At 48.5% G+C, this 15,253-nt stretch overlaps 1 protein-coding gene across 3 annotated transcripts in view; it reads left to right on the top strand.

Moving 5' to 3' along the window:
* CASS4 (Cas scaffold protein family member 4) overlaps nucleotides 1–15,253 on the top strand; it is a 42,492-nt gene that overhangs the window by 22,344 nt on the left and 4,895 nt on the right. For 2 of the 3 annotated variants that reach the window (XM_081011124.1, XM_081011125.1), the window contains exons 2-4: nucleotides 3,642–4,067; nucleotides 12,092–12,190; nucleotides 14,184–14,333. In XM_081011124.1, coding sequence (XP_080867250.1) covers nucleotides 3,642–4,067; nucleotides 12,092–12,190; nucleotides 14,184–14,333 — 675 coding nt within the window. Of the gene's footprint in view, nucleotides 1–3,641; nucleotides 4,068–10,790; nucleotides 10,974–12,091; nucleotides 12,191–14,183; nucleotides 14,334–15,253 lie in introns of those variants that run through there. The other variant, XM_081011126.1, reaches the window with a different exon arrangement.

Genomic DNA, 15,253 nt, shown 5'->3' with positions numbered 1-15,253 from the left:
TGGCGATCAGCCTTTTTTATGGTCCAGCTCTCAATTCCATACATCACTACTGGGAAAACCATAGCTTTAACTATACGGACCTTTGTTGGCAAGGTGATGTCTCTGCTTTGCATACCCTCCAACATTTCTCTGATGAAAATAGGGACGTCCCATTCCATAATGATAATTTCACTATTTATACCCCACACATCTTACTGGGTTGCGCCGGCCACTCTGGGCAGCTTCCAACATATATAAAAACATAATAAAACATTGAACATTTTTTTAAAAAAACCTTCCCTGTACATACAGGATTGCCATCAGACAGCTCAGAGGTCAGATGACTCCATACCCTCCAACCTTTCTTCAGTGAAAATAGGGATGTCCTAAGGAAAAGTGGGACGTTCTGGGATCAAATTAGAAACCGGGACAGCTTCTCTAAATCAGGGATGTCCCTGAAAATAGGGAAAATAGGGGCACTTGGAGGGTTTGATGTAGCCTACTGTCCAAAGGTAAGAGTCGTGTCCATTGCTCCAGCGTGTGGCCCAAGCAACAGCTGACATGTAGCTCCCAGAAAGTTCCATAAAAGGGAATGTATGGAAGCCCCATACAAGGGCCTTCAGGCTGAAAAGGGTCTTCCATCCCCTGCCCAGTGGAGTGAGAATTCCTGTCTCCCGGTAAGACATACCTGTTTTGTTCAGATAGTGTGGAACAGTTTGTACTTTGGCTTATTTCAGCACTTTCTGCATTGCACAGAAGGCTACACCTGGAAGTTAGCACTCCTTGATAGCAGTTGCCCAACTATGCATGGTGTTACTCAGCTCTTGCATCCTGCATGTGGTGCATTCACTTTATCTTGTTTCCAACAGCTTGTTTCTCTTCCCTGGGAGCCTGATCCACACAAAAAACCCTATAATATCAGTGCTGTAGTTGGCAGTAGCTAGGAAAGGCATCCTACCAATATCCAGTGCTTCTCCTGCTGTCATGCCATCAGTGGTTTTGAGCTGATACTGTCTGCACAGAGGTTCCCAGGGGTGAGGGAGAATGAAGAAACACAGAGGTGGAGGAACCGACTGAGGCATCGCATTACACTGCATCCCATGGTTTATCACTTGCACAAGCGGCCAAAGGGTTCTGCGGCAAAAGAGCTCTTACTACAGTCTTGTTTGACGATAGTAGGTGTGGTGAGATTCAGGAAGTCCCAGCTGCTCGCCCTCTTCTTGGGCACATTGTAGGTTCAATTGTGAAAACATGATATGCTTTAAGAGCACTTGTTGCAAAGCTAGATTGAAACATTAGGTCCAGGATAGGGAATTGGAGGGTCTTTCCAGTTTTGGCCTGCACATTTTCACATGGCTGGGAACTACAAATGGCATGACAGATAAAACTGGCATGAAAGATAAAACATTTAGCTAGAGCTCATATCCCTGACATCTAATTTTCTGTGTGCAGGGAATATGTAGGTGGGTCTTCTTTGTGGTGGCTCCCTGCCTCTGGAATGACATCCCCATTAAGGCATGGTCTTGCTGTTTTTTAAAGTAACTTTTTCTTGAGTTATCATAAATAAGGATAATAGGGATTATAAATGATACAAATAAATAGACCAAGTCTTCTCATGTCAAAAATAGAGCAATAAATTTGCAGTAATATCTACAACATGTGGCCTGTTATTAGTGGTTGATGTGTAAGTTCCTGGTTCATGAATTGGTTTAAACAAAAACAAAGGGGAAACAGAACAGAACAGATAACATTCAACTTTGCGTAGCTAAATGCCTAGTCAGGAGCCCCTACCAAGGAATGTTGAGCACAAACATTATTAACCTCTCCTAAGCAACTGGAGATGTTCCTCTTTAACCAGACCTTGGGGGTAGGGGCTGCAATTTTTAAGCCATTCTTAGATGCTTATTTATTGCCTGCTTCTATATGTTGCTGATTCAATGTATTTTATTAACGTGATATTTTATAGCACTGTTATTTTTGTTGTATAGGCAACGGCCGTTTTGTGTGGGGTTGTATTCCTGACCCCCATGCGCATCGGCAGAGCATACATAAGCCCACCCTGCCCCGTCCTGTTACACCCCCATCCTGCCAATTTCGGGGTGGCGGCGATGCACGGTGGCACACATTTTGGACAAGTGTAAAACAGTTGTTGCCTGTATAATGTTTCCATGCAATGTCTTCCCACATTTGGACCATACGGTGAAGGGCGGACTGCAAATAAGATAAATAAAATAACATACGCTTTCGTATGGATAGTTATTTCATCATATGAGCCCTTGCCCATAGTCTTGATCATTGCCTTATGCCTAGTCTCTTTCTGGGGCTGGGTGTTCATCAGTATGCATATGATACCCAGCTCTACCTCTCTTTCAAATGAGAACCAGTGAAGGCGGTGAAGATCCTGTGTGAGTGTCTGCAGGCAGTTGGAGGATGGATGGTGGCTAACAGATTGAGGGTGAATCTTGACAAGACAGAAGTACTGTTTTGGGGGGACAGGAAGCGGGTGGGTGTGGAGGACTCCCTGGTCCTGAATGGGGTAGCTGTGCCCCTGAAGGACCAGGTGCGCAGCCTGGGAGTCATTTTGGACTCACAGCTGTCCATGGAGGTCAATTCTGTGTCCAGGGCAGCTGTTTACCAGCTCCATCTGGTAGGCTGACTGAGACCCTACCTGCCCGCTGACTGCCTCATGAGGGTGGTACATGCTCTGGTTATCTCCCGCTTGGACTACTGCAATGTGCTCTACGTGGGGCTACCTTTGAAGGTGACCCGGAAACTACAACTAATCCAGAATGCGGCAGCTAGACTGGTGACTGGGAGCGGCCACCGAGACCACATAACACCGGTCTTGAAAGACCTACATTGGCTCCCAGTACGTTTCGGAGCACAATTCAAAGTGTTGGTGCTGACCTTTAAAGCCCTAAACAGCCTCGGTCCAGTATATCTGAAGGAGCGTCTCCACCCCCATCGTTCTACCCAGATGCTGAGGTCCAGCGCTGAGGGCCTTCTGGTGGTACCCTCACTGCGAGAAGCCAAGTTACAGGGAACCAGGCAGAGGGCCTTCTCGGTGGTGGCACCTGCCCACCCTCCCACCAGATGTGAAAAAGAAAAACAACTACCAGACTTTTAGAAGACATCTGAAGGCAGCCCTGTTTGGGGAAGCTTTTAATGTTTGATGTATTAAAGGTAAAGGTACCCCTGCCCATACGGGCCAGTCGTGTCCGACTCTAGGGTTGTGCGCTCATCTCACTTAAGAGGCCGGGAGCCAGCGCTGTCCGGAGACACTTCTGGGTCACGTGGCCAGCGTGACGAAGCTGCTCTGGCGAGCCAGCACCAGCGCAGCACACGGAAACGCCGTTTACCTTCCCGCTATAAAGCGGTACCTATTTATCTACTTGCACTTAGGGGTGCTTTCGAACTGCTGGGTGGGCAGGAGCTGGGACTGAACGACGGGAGCTCACCCCGCCGTGGGGATTCAAACCGCCAACCATACGATCGGCAAGTCCTAGGCACTGAGGTTTTACCCACAGCGCCACCCGCGTCCCTGTTTGATGTATTACGTTATTATAATATTTTGTTGGAAGCCGCCCAGAGTGGCTGGGGAAGCCCAGCCAGATGGGCGGGGTATAAATAATAAATTATTATTATTATTTTATTATTTCCAGAACACCTTGGCAAAAGCATTGTACGACAACAAAGCAGAGTGTCCAGATGAGCTCGCCTTCCGCCGGGGAGACATCCTGACGGTTCTTGATCAGAATCTCCTCGGGAGCGAGGGTTGGTGGAAATGTTCGCTTCATGGAAAGCAAGGCATGGCACCTGCAAATCGCCTCCAGCTCCTGACCACTTTACAGGCTCCTCCCTCCATCCAGCCTGGCTCCCCAGGACCGCCAACCATGCCACGGACTGTCTATCAGGTTCCTTCTGGGCGTAGGCCTCCTGTACCACTACCCGTCTATGAAAAAATGGACGGCTGGATTATGCCTCCTCCTCCTTCCTCTGCTCCTTACCCGCTGACACCGGAAGTTTATCAAGTGCCAGCGATGGCAGCTATACTGCTCAGTGAAAAGACCCAAAGTTCATCGGACCAGGTAAAAAGGCAAGCAAACCCTAAAAGAGGAAAGTGGGGAGCAAACAGGCACTGATGGTGACCCACAATATAATGTGGTGTTTTATTTTGTCTCACCCACCTTCTCCCTGCCTCCCCCTCCCCTTAAACAAACACATTCTGAAGTTTTTTATTAAGTTTTCCAAAATTCCACACATACATTTCAATACATAATAAAAACTTCCCCCCCCTGACTTCCCACCCCCTTTTCCATAGTGTTTCTGTTTCTCTCCCTCTGTTGCATCCTGTCTTCTATCTTTTAAAGCTTGGCAAAACTACCATAATCTTTAATCCCTCCTGTTGCTCGTAGTTCAAACCCTGCCCGCATGTTCATCGTATAATATCACACAAATATTTCTTTTTCTTTCATGTAAGTTGTGTAGTTCACTGTAGACCATTTGCTGATTTTCAGTAGACCATCTCCTGCCTGCTGCTGGTAGAGGCGCTCTTGCAAAGAATGAACCCAGGAAGTTGCCTTATACTGAGTCAGACCATTGGTCCATCTAGCTTGCTATTAACTGCACTGACCAGCAGTGGCTCTTTGGGATTTTAGGGAGGGTTCTCCCCCAGCTCCACCTGGAGACGCCAGGGATTGAAGCTTGGATTAAAGGTAAAGGGACCCCTGACCATTACAGTGGTGCCCCGCAAGACGAATGCCTCGCAAGACGGAAAACCCGCTAGACGAAAGGGTTTTCCGTTTTGGAGGTGCTTCGCAAAACGAATTTCCTATGTGCTTGCTTCGCAAGACAAAAATGTCTTGCGAGTTCCTGCGGGGTTTTTTTCCTCCCCCCCCCTTTTTCCCAAGCCGCTGATCGCTAAACTGCTTATCAGCTGATCGGCTAAGCCGCTTAACAGCTGATCACTAAGCCGCTTATCAGCTGATCGTTAAGCCGCTTAACAGCTGATCGCTAAGCCGCTTATCAGCTGATCCGCTAAGCCCGCTAAGCCGCTAATACTGTAGCGCTAATCCGCTAAACCGCTAATGGGCTTGCTTCGCAAGACGAAAAAACCCGCAAGACGAAGAGACTCGCGGAACGGATTCTTTTCGTCTTGCGAGGCACCACTGTAGGTCCAGTCGCAGACGACTCTGGGTTTGCGGTGCTCATCTCGCTTTATTGGCCAAGGGAGCCGGCGTACAGCTTCCGGGTCATGTGGCCAGCATGACTAAGCCGCTTCTGGCGAACCAGAGCAGTGCACGGAAATGCCATTTACCTTCCCGCCAGAGTGGTACCTATTTATCTACTTGCACTTTGACATGCTTTCGAACTGCTAGGTTGGCAGGAGCAGGGACCGAGCAATGGGAGCTTACCCTGTCGCAGGGATTCGAACCGCTGACCTTCTAAAGGACAAGTTCTAGGCTCTGTGGTTTAACCCACAGCGCCAGCTTGGATTATGTGCATGCAAAACAGATGTTCTACTACTGGGCTACGGCCCTTCTCCTGGCCTAGGTGGACTTAGGTACAATTTACCAGGGCAGGGGGATATACGTGTCAGCATCGCCCTAGAGCCAGTGCGCCAACTGGACTCATGCACCTCAACCCCGACTGGGCTAGGCGAGCTGGGTAGCACCGCCAGAGACCTCCTTTTCCCACAGGAACAGGTCACAGTGCTGTGGACTCACAGCTTAGAGCTGAGAGCACCAGATTCACTGTCTCAATAATACAGTCGTTGCGCAGCAGAGTTTTGCAGAGTCTTGCAGAGTATAAACCACTCGGAGAGCAGCTCTGTAGAATATCTTCCTTTTATTCTGTAACTACAACTATGATACAAAACTATATACAGAGCTGAATATTCTAAGCATAAATCAATGCTACACTGAGAGTCTGCAGCTGCTCTTAGCAGCAATCTTATCTCTAGGATCTCTAACACTCTCACTCTCTCCGATACACTGACTGACTGACTCTCTCTCACACACAGTTATGTTGCTGGGCAGAATAAGTAGATAGGCAGGACACGCCTCCTTCTCTCTGGAGAGTCAGCAGAGACCATCAGGAGATGATCAGGAGATTCTTGGGTATGGGAGGGGTGAAATCTCCTCATCACGGAGGTGTTAATGGGACTCTGTTCTGGCAAGGGATGGGCCATGGCTCAGTGGCACAGCATCTGCTTTCCAAGTTTTCAAGTTCCAAGTTTCCAAGTTCAATCCCTGACATCTCCAGATAGGACGGAGAGAAATCCCCACCTAAAGCCCAGGGTAGAACAGCAATGGTGAACAAAGGGCCGAATTCAGTCGTCTGTCTGGTCCTTGGGCTCTCCCCGGACCACACCTCCTCCTCAGCTAAACCCCTTCTCCACAGGGAACACTCCTTTGTTTTTTGCCTGGCAAGAATGTACAGGGGTACCTCTAGATACAAACGGGATCCGTTCCGGAGCCCCGTTCGCATCTAGAGGTAAACGTAACTAGCAACGGCACGTCTGCGCACACGCGCATCGCTTTTCGCTGCTTCTGCGCATGTGCGTGACGTCATTTTGAGCGTCTGCGCAAGCGGCAAAACCTGGAAGTAACGCGCTCCGTTACTTCTGGGTTGCCGAGGCGCGCAACTCGAATGTGCTCAACTCGAAGCGTATTTAACCCGAGGTATGACTGTATCTTTGAACTCTGGTAACGCTTCTTGCCTTCCTGGGTGGAGAACAGAGAGGGATGTGTGGTTAAATTTACATGCATTGCTCCACCCACTGTTGTGGTTGGCCCTGCCCACCTCCAACATGTGGCCCCTGGAAGGCTTCTTAGAAGAGTTCCCCAATCCTGGTGTAGACGGTACTAAGACAGATGGACCAATAGTCTCTGATTCTGCACGAAACAGTTTCCTATGTAGTTGTTGTCATAAGTCCAGGTTTCGGTCATTGTCTTCTGAAGGGAAAAGCAGAAGGACTCTGGGGATGGTTGGTGGTGAGATTAGCAGGTGTAATGGTTCTAGGGGTTGCTCGTGCATAAATCGTCGCCACACCTGGCTGGGTTGCCTGAGTGAACCCTTTCTGTCTGGACAGCCACTCGCCCGTGGCTGTCTCAATCGCTGGCAGAATCTGTCAGTGGGCGTTTCTTGAACTTCTTCCAGCAAAGAAGCTCTTTGACGCCTAGTCTCTGCCTAGTCTCCGCCTAGTCTCCCTGAGCGGAAGCCTTCTGTGCAGGGAGGGTGTGGGCAGCGGAGGACCCGTGCTCTCCCCGCTGGTCCCCGGCGAGGAGTCATGGAGCCTCCTCGCCGATTCCCCCATCTGCCCCCCTTCTCCACTGGTGCTAAGCTGATTTCCTTCCCCAGAAGATGTGCTGCTTCTCTCCCTCCCGGGACGCTCTCCGGAACCCCTCTGGAGCCCTCCCTCTCCCTCTGGCTCCGATGGCGGTTCCCTGACAGCAGGCTACAGAAGCAACTCCTCCATTAACCTGAAGATGACATTTGATGACATGTCAAGGCTTCTCTCCCACCCTGAAAGGCCTCCTGAGTACCTCAGAAATTCTGGAAGAATAGCTGGAAGCCCTTAGGTTCAGGCCCCCTCTACACTATACAGTGGTACCTCAGGTTACATATGCTTCAGGTTACAGGCTCCACTAACCCAGAAATATTACCTCAGGTTACAAACTTTGCTTCAGGATGAGAACAGAAATTGTGCTCCAGCGGCGCAGCGGCAGCGGGAGGCCACATTAGCTAAAGTGGTGCTTCAGGTTAAGAACAGTTTCAGGTTAAGAACGGACCTCCGGAACGAATTAAGTACTTAACCTGAGGTACCACTGTACATTGAAAGCAGTATTGTACCACGTTAAGAAGTCATGGCTACCCCCCCTCCCCAAAGAATTCTGGAAACTGCTAGAGTTGTTAGGAGACTCCCTATTCCTCCCAGAGAGCTACAACCCACCCCCCCTCAAAATATAAATATGAATCATCATCATCATTATTATTAACATTTATCAGTTGCTTTATAAAGTGAAATGCAACACATAAAAGCAATTTAAAACAAAAAATAAAAAAATAAAATAAAACCATGAACAAAATGCATAAAACACTCATCCAGCAATGTATTGCTAAAGACAAGTCCAACCTTTCCAGGCACATCTCCCTGGAAAGAGCATTACAGAGGAGCGTTACAGAGAAAAGACAGGTTCTCTGCATCCCCCTCAGGTAGGGCACACAGAAAAGGGTCTCTCATGAAGACTGCAGGGTCCAGACTGGTTCATATAGGGAGAGGTGGTCCTTGAGGCATTGCGGCCTTGAGTTGTATAAGGCTTTCATGGTCAAAACCCAGCACTTTGAATTGCACCTGGAAGCTAATTGGTAGTTAAGTAAAAACAAGATGGATTGCTGCTCGCTACTTCATAAGCATATGCCTCCTTTGGTCCACTGATACCTCAACTTTCCCAGAGGCATTTGGCTGACCCCAACTGGAGACACACTGGCAAAGTAGATGCAACTTAGCCTGATTGAGTTTAGCAGTTCTTCATCTTCCTAGGTAAAGGTAAAGGGACCCCTGACCGTTAGGTCCAGTCGTGACCGACTCTGGGGTTGCGGTGCTCATCTCGCTTTATTGGCCGAGGGAGCCGGCATACAGCTTCCGGGTCATGTGGCCAGCATGACTAAGCCCCTTCTGGCGAACCAGAGCAGCGCACGGAAACGCCGTTTACCTTCCCGCCGGAGCGGTACCTATTTATCTACTTGCACTTTGATGAGCTTTCGAACTGCTACGTTGGCAGGAGCAGGGACCGAGCAACGGGAGCTCACCCCGTCATGGGGATTCGAACCGCCGACCTTCTGATCAGCAAGTCCTAGGCTCTGTGGTTTAACCCACAGTGCCACCCGCGTCCCATGCTTCATCTTCCTAAACGGCTTTAAATGCTGAAAAAGAGCAAGTAACTGAAACTGCCTCACCCAACCCTTTATGAGTTCTTTGAAACAGGTAGCTAAAAAAACCCCAATCTTGAGCACTGGAAGTTCTCTGGGATTACGCCATACCCTGCATCACAGTTGTCGCTACAAAGGACAAATGTGCTGCAGCAATTCAACACGACACACACCAGCACACGTGCGTACACACACACTTAAAGAACGTGGAGGGTGAATGGCCCCAGCTGGGTGCAGGAATAGAAACAGGGTAGTCCAAATTGCAGGGAGACAGCTGGCGGGTGATCAGCTGTTCCCCGAGCAGCCGGCCAAAACCTTTGCCATTCTGCTTGAGACTCTTAATACGGAATCTGTCTGAGGAAGACTCACATGTGTACGCCCCAATCTTTAAGCTTCTACAGTGGAAATCTCCACTATTCCAGCAACACTTTCCCTAAACACAGGAGTCAATTTACACATGACAGTGAGGGTATAGCCTTCTGCATGAGTGTACTAAATGACTGAAGAAGGAGCCTCAACATTCACTATAATCACAGTGCTGCTGCCATCCATAGGTTGTGTTAAGTTGTGGGTGAACATATCTGATGACACAGCGATTCTTCAAACAGCTCTTGTTTATTCACAGGCCAGAAGGGTTCAGCCAGCCTGCTTATATAGCGCTCCACTACAACGCGACAGTAACCACTTTCTGTAACTATCCAATCACTGAACGTCACTTTCAATCCCTTATTTGCATATGTGGACCTGAGTGAAAACTATCTACAGTATCCCCCTGCTGGCCCAGGGTGGGAACTTCACTACATAACACCTTGAGTTGAAAGGAGCATGTAGGTAGGCACTCGGTGTGATCATGACCCCCCCCCCCAGTTGAACAGATGCTCCTTTCCCACATGTCCCATTCAAAGGACATCGAGAGGTGGGGCTGGTGCAATGGGGCAGAGCCAGTGGGGTGCAGTCCCACCCCTTCCACATTCTTAAGTTTGTACGTAGAAGCACGCACACTGCCACAACACCCTTGATATCCATGTCCAAGAATGCTAGATTAGGCAGGATTGCTGATCATTTTTCAGGTCCAGAAGATTCAAAGTTATTGGGTTGGTTTTTGAATCATGAATCTAACCATTGGATTCTCTCCCCGCACCTCCGGATGCAGCTATAGAGGAAAATATACTGACTGTGGGTTGTACCCAGTGGTAGCTCTGAACTAGTGGAAAGGCTTCCATCAGTACAGGGCAAAGCAACCCATTCTCACCAGTTCTCCCTGACAATTGCAGCTCTCTGTGCCATAATCCTTGGATTGGGGGGGGCACAGGGGGCTGCACATGGTGGGAAGAATCAGTGAAAATCCGGTGCCCAGCACCATTGGATACAGCCCGCTATTCCAACCAGTTGCTCAGGATATTGTAAACTGGATCCTGATAGCTGGGTGCTTGCCTTTCCTTTTAAAAATGCGGTTTGAAATGTGGTCGATTGCTCACATTTAGTTTTTCGCCAGTTCCCTGTAACTTATGGTTCTCCTCCGTCAACCTTTTGCACCCTTTGGCTGTCTATCACAACATTTCCATCTCAGGGGATGGAGCTTGCTTTGCCCCTGAATCAATACTTTCCTAGGAAGTCTTTGGTAGCCTTCTGGGCAGCTGAAAACATGCCTTTTAGAGGCGACCTGCCCATGGAGTGTTGCCAGTGGCCCTGGGAAGGGACCTCCCTTCCGTTTCACAGCCTTTCTGATCTTTTTCGTGTTGTAATACTTCTAACCTCGCCTGGAAACTTCCTGGGGTGACACACTTGGTGTTCCAGTGTTGCAATCTGTTGACAAAATTGGGTGGTGTGGGGAGGGTATGAACTGCTTCAGAATAGGTAGACGCACTGCGTTTACAAGGCAGATTTCCTTGCCGCTAGCAACTCAGAAGTTTGAGTGGTTTTTCTCTGGAATGGTCGTACTTCCAACATCTCTCTGACGAAACACATGCCAGGGTCTTGCTTGTAAGCACCTTCAAGGGAGTGGCGCAACATCTGCTTTCCATGCAGAAGGTTCCAGGTTCAATCCCTGACATCTCCAGGTAAGGCTAGAAATATCCGCTTTCTGAAACCCTGGAAAGCTGCTCCCAGACTCCATCAATACTGAGCTAGATAGATTCATGATCTGACTCAATGTAAGGCAGCTTCCTATGTTCCTGTCTGTGTCTATTCTTGTCAGAGCTGGCTCCAGGTTTGAGAGGGCGAAGTGCTCTCTGGGCCTTCACCTGCATTGGTGGGCTCACCTAGTGAGCTTACCTGGTGGCAGTGCTCTGATCAGACTCTTTTAAACTAGAACATAAAGGAAACGGGGCAGTCTCTTTTATTTGGTTCTCATTTTAATAGCACCTTAGTGTGAAGTGTTTTAATAGAATTATAGTGGTTCACAGTCGCAACATCTTGGTAGTGTGGCCGCTAACATTGATATGTTCCTGATGTAAAACCTTGGATGAGAGAATAGCTTTCCCAAAAGACATACATTATTACTGTTCTATTCCAACTGATCAGATTTTTCTATAGGAGTAAACGTGGCGGCTGAGTGGGGATCTTAGAGGGACTGGGCTTACCTCGCCTGTCCTCCTCTCTAGGGTTTATAGCACTGTTTCTCCTGTCTTTCCAGGCATCTGTTTGGAGAAAATAGCAGGACCTCTCCTGACTTCTCTTTACTAGATTTTAATCTTGGATGCCTTATGTACTACCCCCTCTAATAAGCACCTTGGTGGCACAGATCATTGTTTACTAATCAGTGATTTTATTAGATTATATTATGTTAAAGAAACCCACCAGACAAAAATGGCCAAAATGGGAAATCATTATTCAAAGAACAATCTCATTCTGCAGACACCTCTGTGGCCAGGAGTGCCTTTTTACCAGCTTCATAGTCCATGCATTAGTAATTTCAGGACTAGAGTACTGCAATGAGCTTTAGTCAAGGCTAGCCTTGGACGTGGTCTGGAACCTCCAGCAAGTGCAGAATGCAGCGGCTAGACTGCTGATGGGGCAGGTGGCTGGCAGCATGCGACACTTCTGCTCAAACACATGCACTGGCTGCTCACATGCTCCTGAGCCAGCTCAAAAATAGACTGACAATAGCTACTGATCTTTATAAAATGTTCACAGAACCTGTAACCTCTTTTCAATTTCTTCATCGTTTTCTTCCCAGCACCTCTACACTCTTCCCAGAGCAACCTGGGCATCATCAATGGAGAGGAAAAGTGATATATATGACGTCCCATCACCGCAGCATCATGTATTCACACAGGTGAGGCCCTCTGCCTTGATTGATATGGCTATCAGGTAACAACAGGCAGTCAGTTAAACATCATTGCTAGCTATCCTTCTTAAAAAAAAACACAACTGGGGGGAAATGTTTCACGGCCCAGTAGTGTGTGGAGACCTACCAGCTGAAGACCAAGCAGCTAGTTAGTGCCTGTGACAACACAGGGGTCAGATAACATGCTCTCGTTTCCCTGCCTTATTTTCAGACAAGATTTTCTTTTAAAGTCGACTTCTCTTTGTAGAGGCTGAGCATTCCTTGCTATGCCACCGCATTGAGTAGATCCATATTTTAATTCAGATCTCCGGAAATACGTTTATTAAGCCACTCTGCCATCTAGTGCTCGTTCTTTTTCAGTGTGCCATTATAATGCAATCAGATTTTTTTTGACAGTACAGAAATGACCAGGAGCCACGCAGATCCCTCTAACTCCACCAGTGAAATTCCTGCCTAGCCGCTCGCTGGGGTTTTACATGTTTGCATATTTGTCTTTGCAGTCAAAAGTGCTAGTGTTGTTGTTGGCAACCTTCTGTTTCGGGAAACAATGGAGGAGTAAGCCTTTGCGGGTGAAGTCAGACTGTTGGAAGGTTGTGGCGCCTGCTGTGGCTGTAGAGACCGATATGGGACAGACATGTTTTGTTGCAGCTGGGGCAGACAAAGGTGGCTATTTGTGCAGCTGCAGATGCACCATGGCGTTTCTTCACTCTACGCAACTCCCAGTAGTCATTCCTCCTCTGGTATCTCCTATGGGTACATGACCTGACTGCCTGTCTCCTGGCACTGCAGTGATCTGCAAGGGATTCCCACATGGAAGGGTTGATGTTGACAGCCTTCATGTCACATTTGCAGACACTAATTTTAAAAAATTAAACACTGAAACTTAGTGTTAGTCTGGGCTATGCACAATCTAGATTGTGGAGGTCAGTGACTGGGAAGCAGGAACAGCCAATGGCGCCTAAGGTATACCAAACAGAAGGCCAAACTCCTGTTGTTTATACCAGGCTTGGCCAATTGAGAGTCTCACTACTACTTTCCGATAGCGGGGGCCTATTCTTTTCTGACTGTGAGACATAAACAAAACACTTGGCTAGATCCCAGCCCCTACTTCCTGGGAGTCCCTGATAGGTTGGCACCAGGACTGACAGCATGCTTAGCATGGTTTTCCCTGATATGCCTTTTTCTACGCCATAGCCCTTGTCCCACTGTCTTACCCAACAGCAGCACTCCTCATGAGGCAGGTACCATTTTAAAGGTAAAAGGTAAAGCGACCCCTGACCATTAGGTCCAGTCATGGCCGACTCTGGGGTTGCGGCACTCATCTCACGTTATTGGCCGAGGGAGCCTGCGTACAGCTTCCAGGTCATGTAGCCAGCATGACTAAGCTGCTTCTGGCGAACCAGAGCAGCACACAGAAATGCCATTTACCTTCCCGCCGGAGCGGTACCTATTTATCTACTTGCACTTTGACGTGCTTTCGAACCGCTAGGTTGGCAGGAGCAGGGATCAAGCAACGGGAGCTCACCCCGTTGCGGGGATTTGAACCGCCGACCTTCTGATTGGCAACTCCTAGGCTCTGTGGTTTAACCCACAGCGCCATCCACGTCCCTAGGTACCATTTTAACATCCCACAATGTTCCAGTGCAATGTATGGAAATGTTAAAGTGATGCCAGGGCAGGCATCAGTTCTGGGCCCTGCGCAGAAGACTGATGCTTCAGGATGGTAATGCCAGGCCTGATCCCTGACATTAAAACCTCTTCCAAATATTACACAGTTGCATTCACAGAGTTACAGAAAATGGCATAAGGACTACTCCTGTTCTTTTTTCTCTACCTCTTTTAATCTGGGGAGACTTAGGGAGACTCGTAACAACCAAATCCAAAGAACTTCTGTGCATGCATTGAAAGAAATGTATACAATTATTCCTCCAGTGCTGTTCGTAAAGCATACAGATTAATTTCTTTTTAACCATTTAACTAGGGTCTTGTCACACCACCCTCTTCCAGAAAGGGCTCCAAACTATTCCCCTCCAAAGAATGCTACCTGGGAACAGCACAGCAGCTTTACGATATCCCGCTGAGCCCAGAAAAGCCACGAACTCACACACTGCAAGAATCTTCCTTAGAAAATGTAAGTGCAGCGTACTTTGTTGTGTGGATCATGAAGCTCTGTCGTTCTCTGTCAGTCATGCTGCTCTTATCATGGGGACCTGGTTGTGGATGGGCTGAACTGGCGTGTGACTTCTACAAAACCCGGGTCCTTTAGGTCAGTTGCTGGAGGTTGAAGGGAGAACAAGAGGTTGGCTACTACCTCCAATGTCGGCTTGCAGGTACAGGCAGCTGCAGATCTGAGGAGGCACTGGATGGAGCCTCTCCCCTGTTGGTGGCCATCTTGGGCTTCCTTGGTGTCAAGCTGCTGCCAGCGACTCGTAGCCAGTTGCCCAGGAATGTACAAAGACAAGGAACGTTTCTTACCCTCTGCTTTTTATTCAGCATTTACAGAGACAGGCTATAGAACCCAGTCTCTTGGGTCATGGCGCTGTCCCGAGTGAATCTCCACCCTCCGCTCCCCCACTTCCTCATTTGTCAATCTCATCATCTCTCCTACTGGTGCCGTTACGTGCCCTATGTATTTGAGCTCTTTGCTCTCCTACTTTCAAGGCTCGCCGGGTTCTGGGAGGGGGATGTCTGAAACGCTTTCTAAAGACATTGTGTCTGTCAGCTGCCGCCCAGCTGGTGCTTCTTCCTCCTCTTCCTCCTCTCCCACTATTTCCCAACTTTCCCCCTCATCTGCCTCTGAGCTGTGACCTCTGTTGTAAATCTAAACTGTCTTCCTCTTGGTCCTCCCTGGAAGGGTCAAGCTGGGGAGACAGTCTCCATCATTCCTCCTCTGCCCAGTCCCTGACACTTGGCAGTGTCAGGAAGCAGTACTCTGAACAAGCAGCAATTGGGGGGTCTGAGCCTAGTGCATTTTTTGAGTTTTTGTTACGTTCGTATTGTTTCATTTGGTTTTACAATTGCTAGCATGGGATTCTGTTTTTTCTCTTTTGT

This window comes from Podarcis pityusensis (assembly GCF_964106645.2).
Source record: "Podarcis pityusensis genome assembly, chromosome: 6".
Taxonomy (NCBI): domain Eukaryota; kingdom Metazoa; phylum Chordata; class Lepidosauria; order Squamata; family Lacertidae; genus Podarcis; species Podarcis pityusensis.
This window is presented reverse-complemented; position numbering and strand designations above follow the sequence as displayed.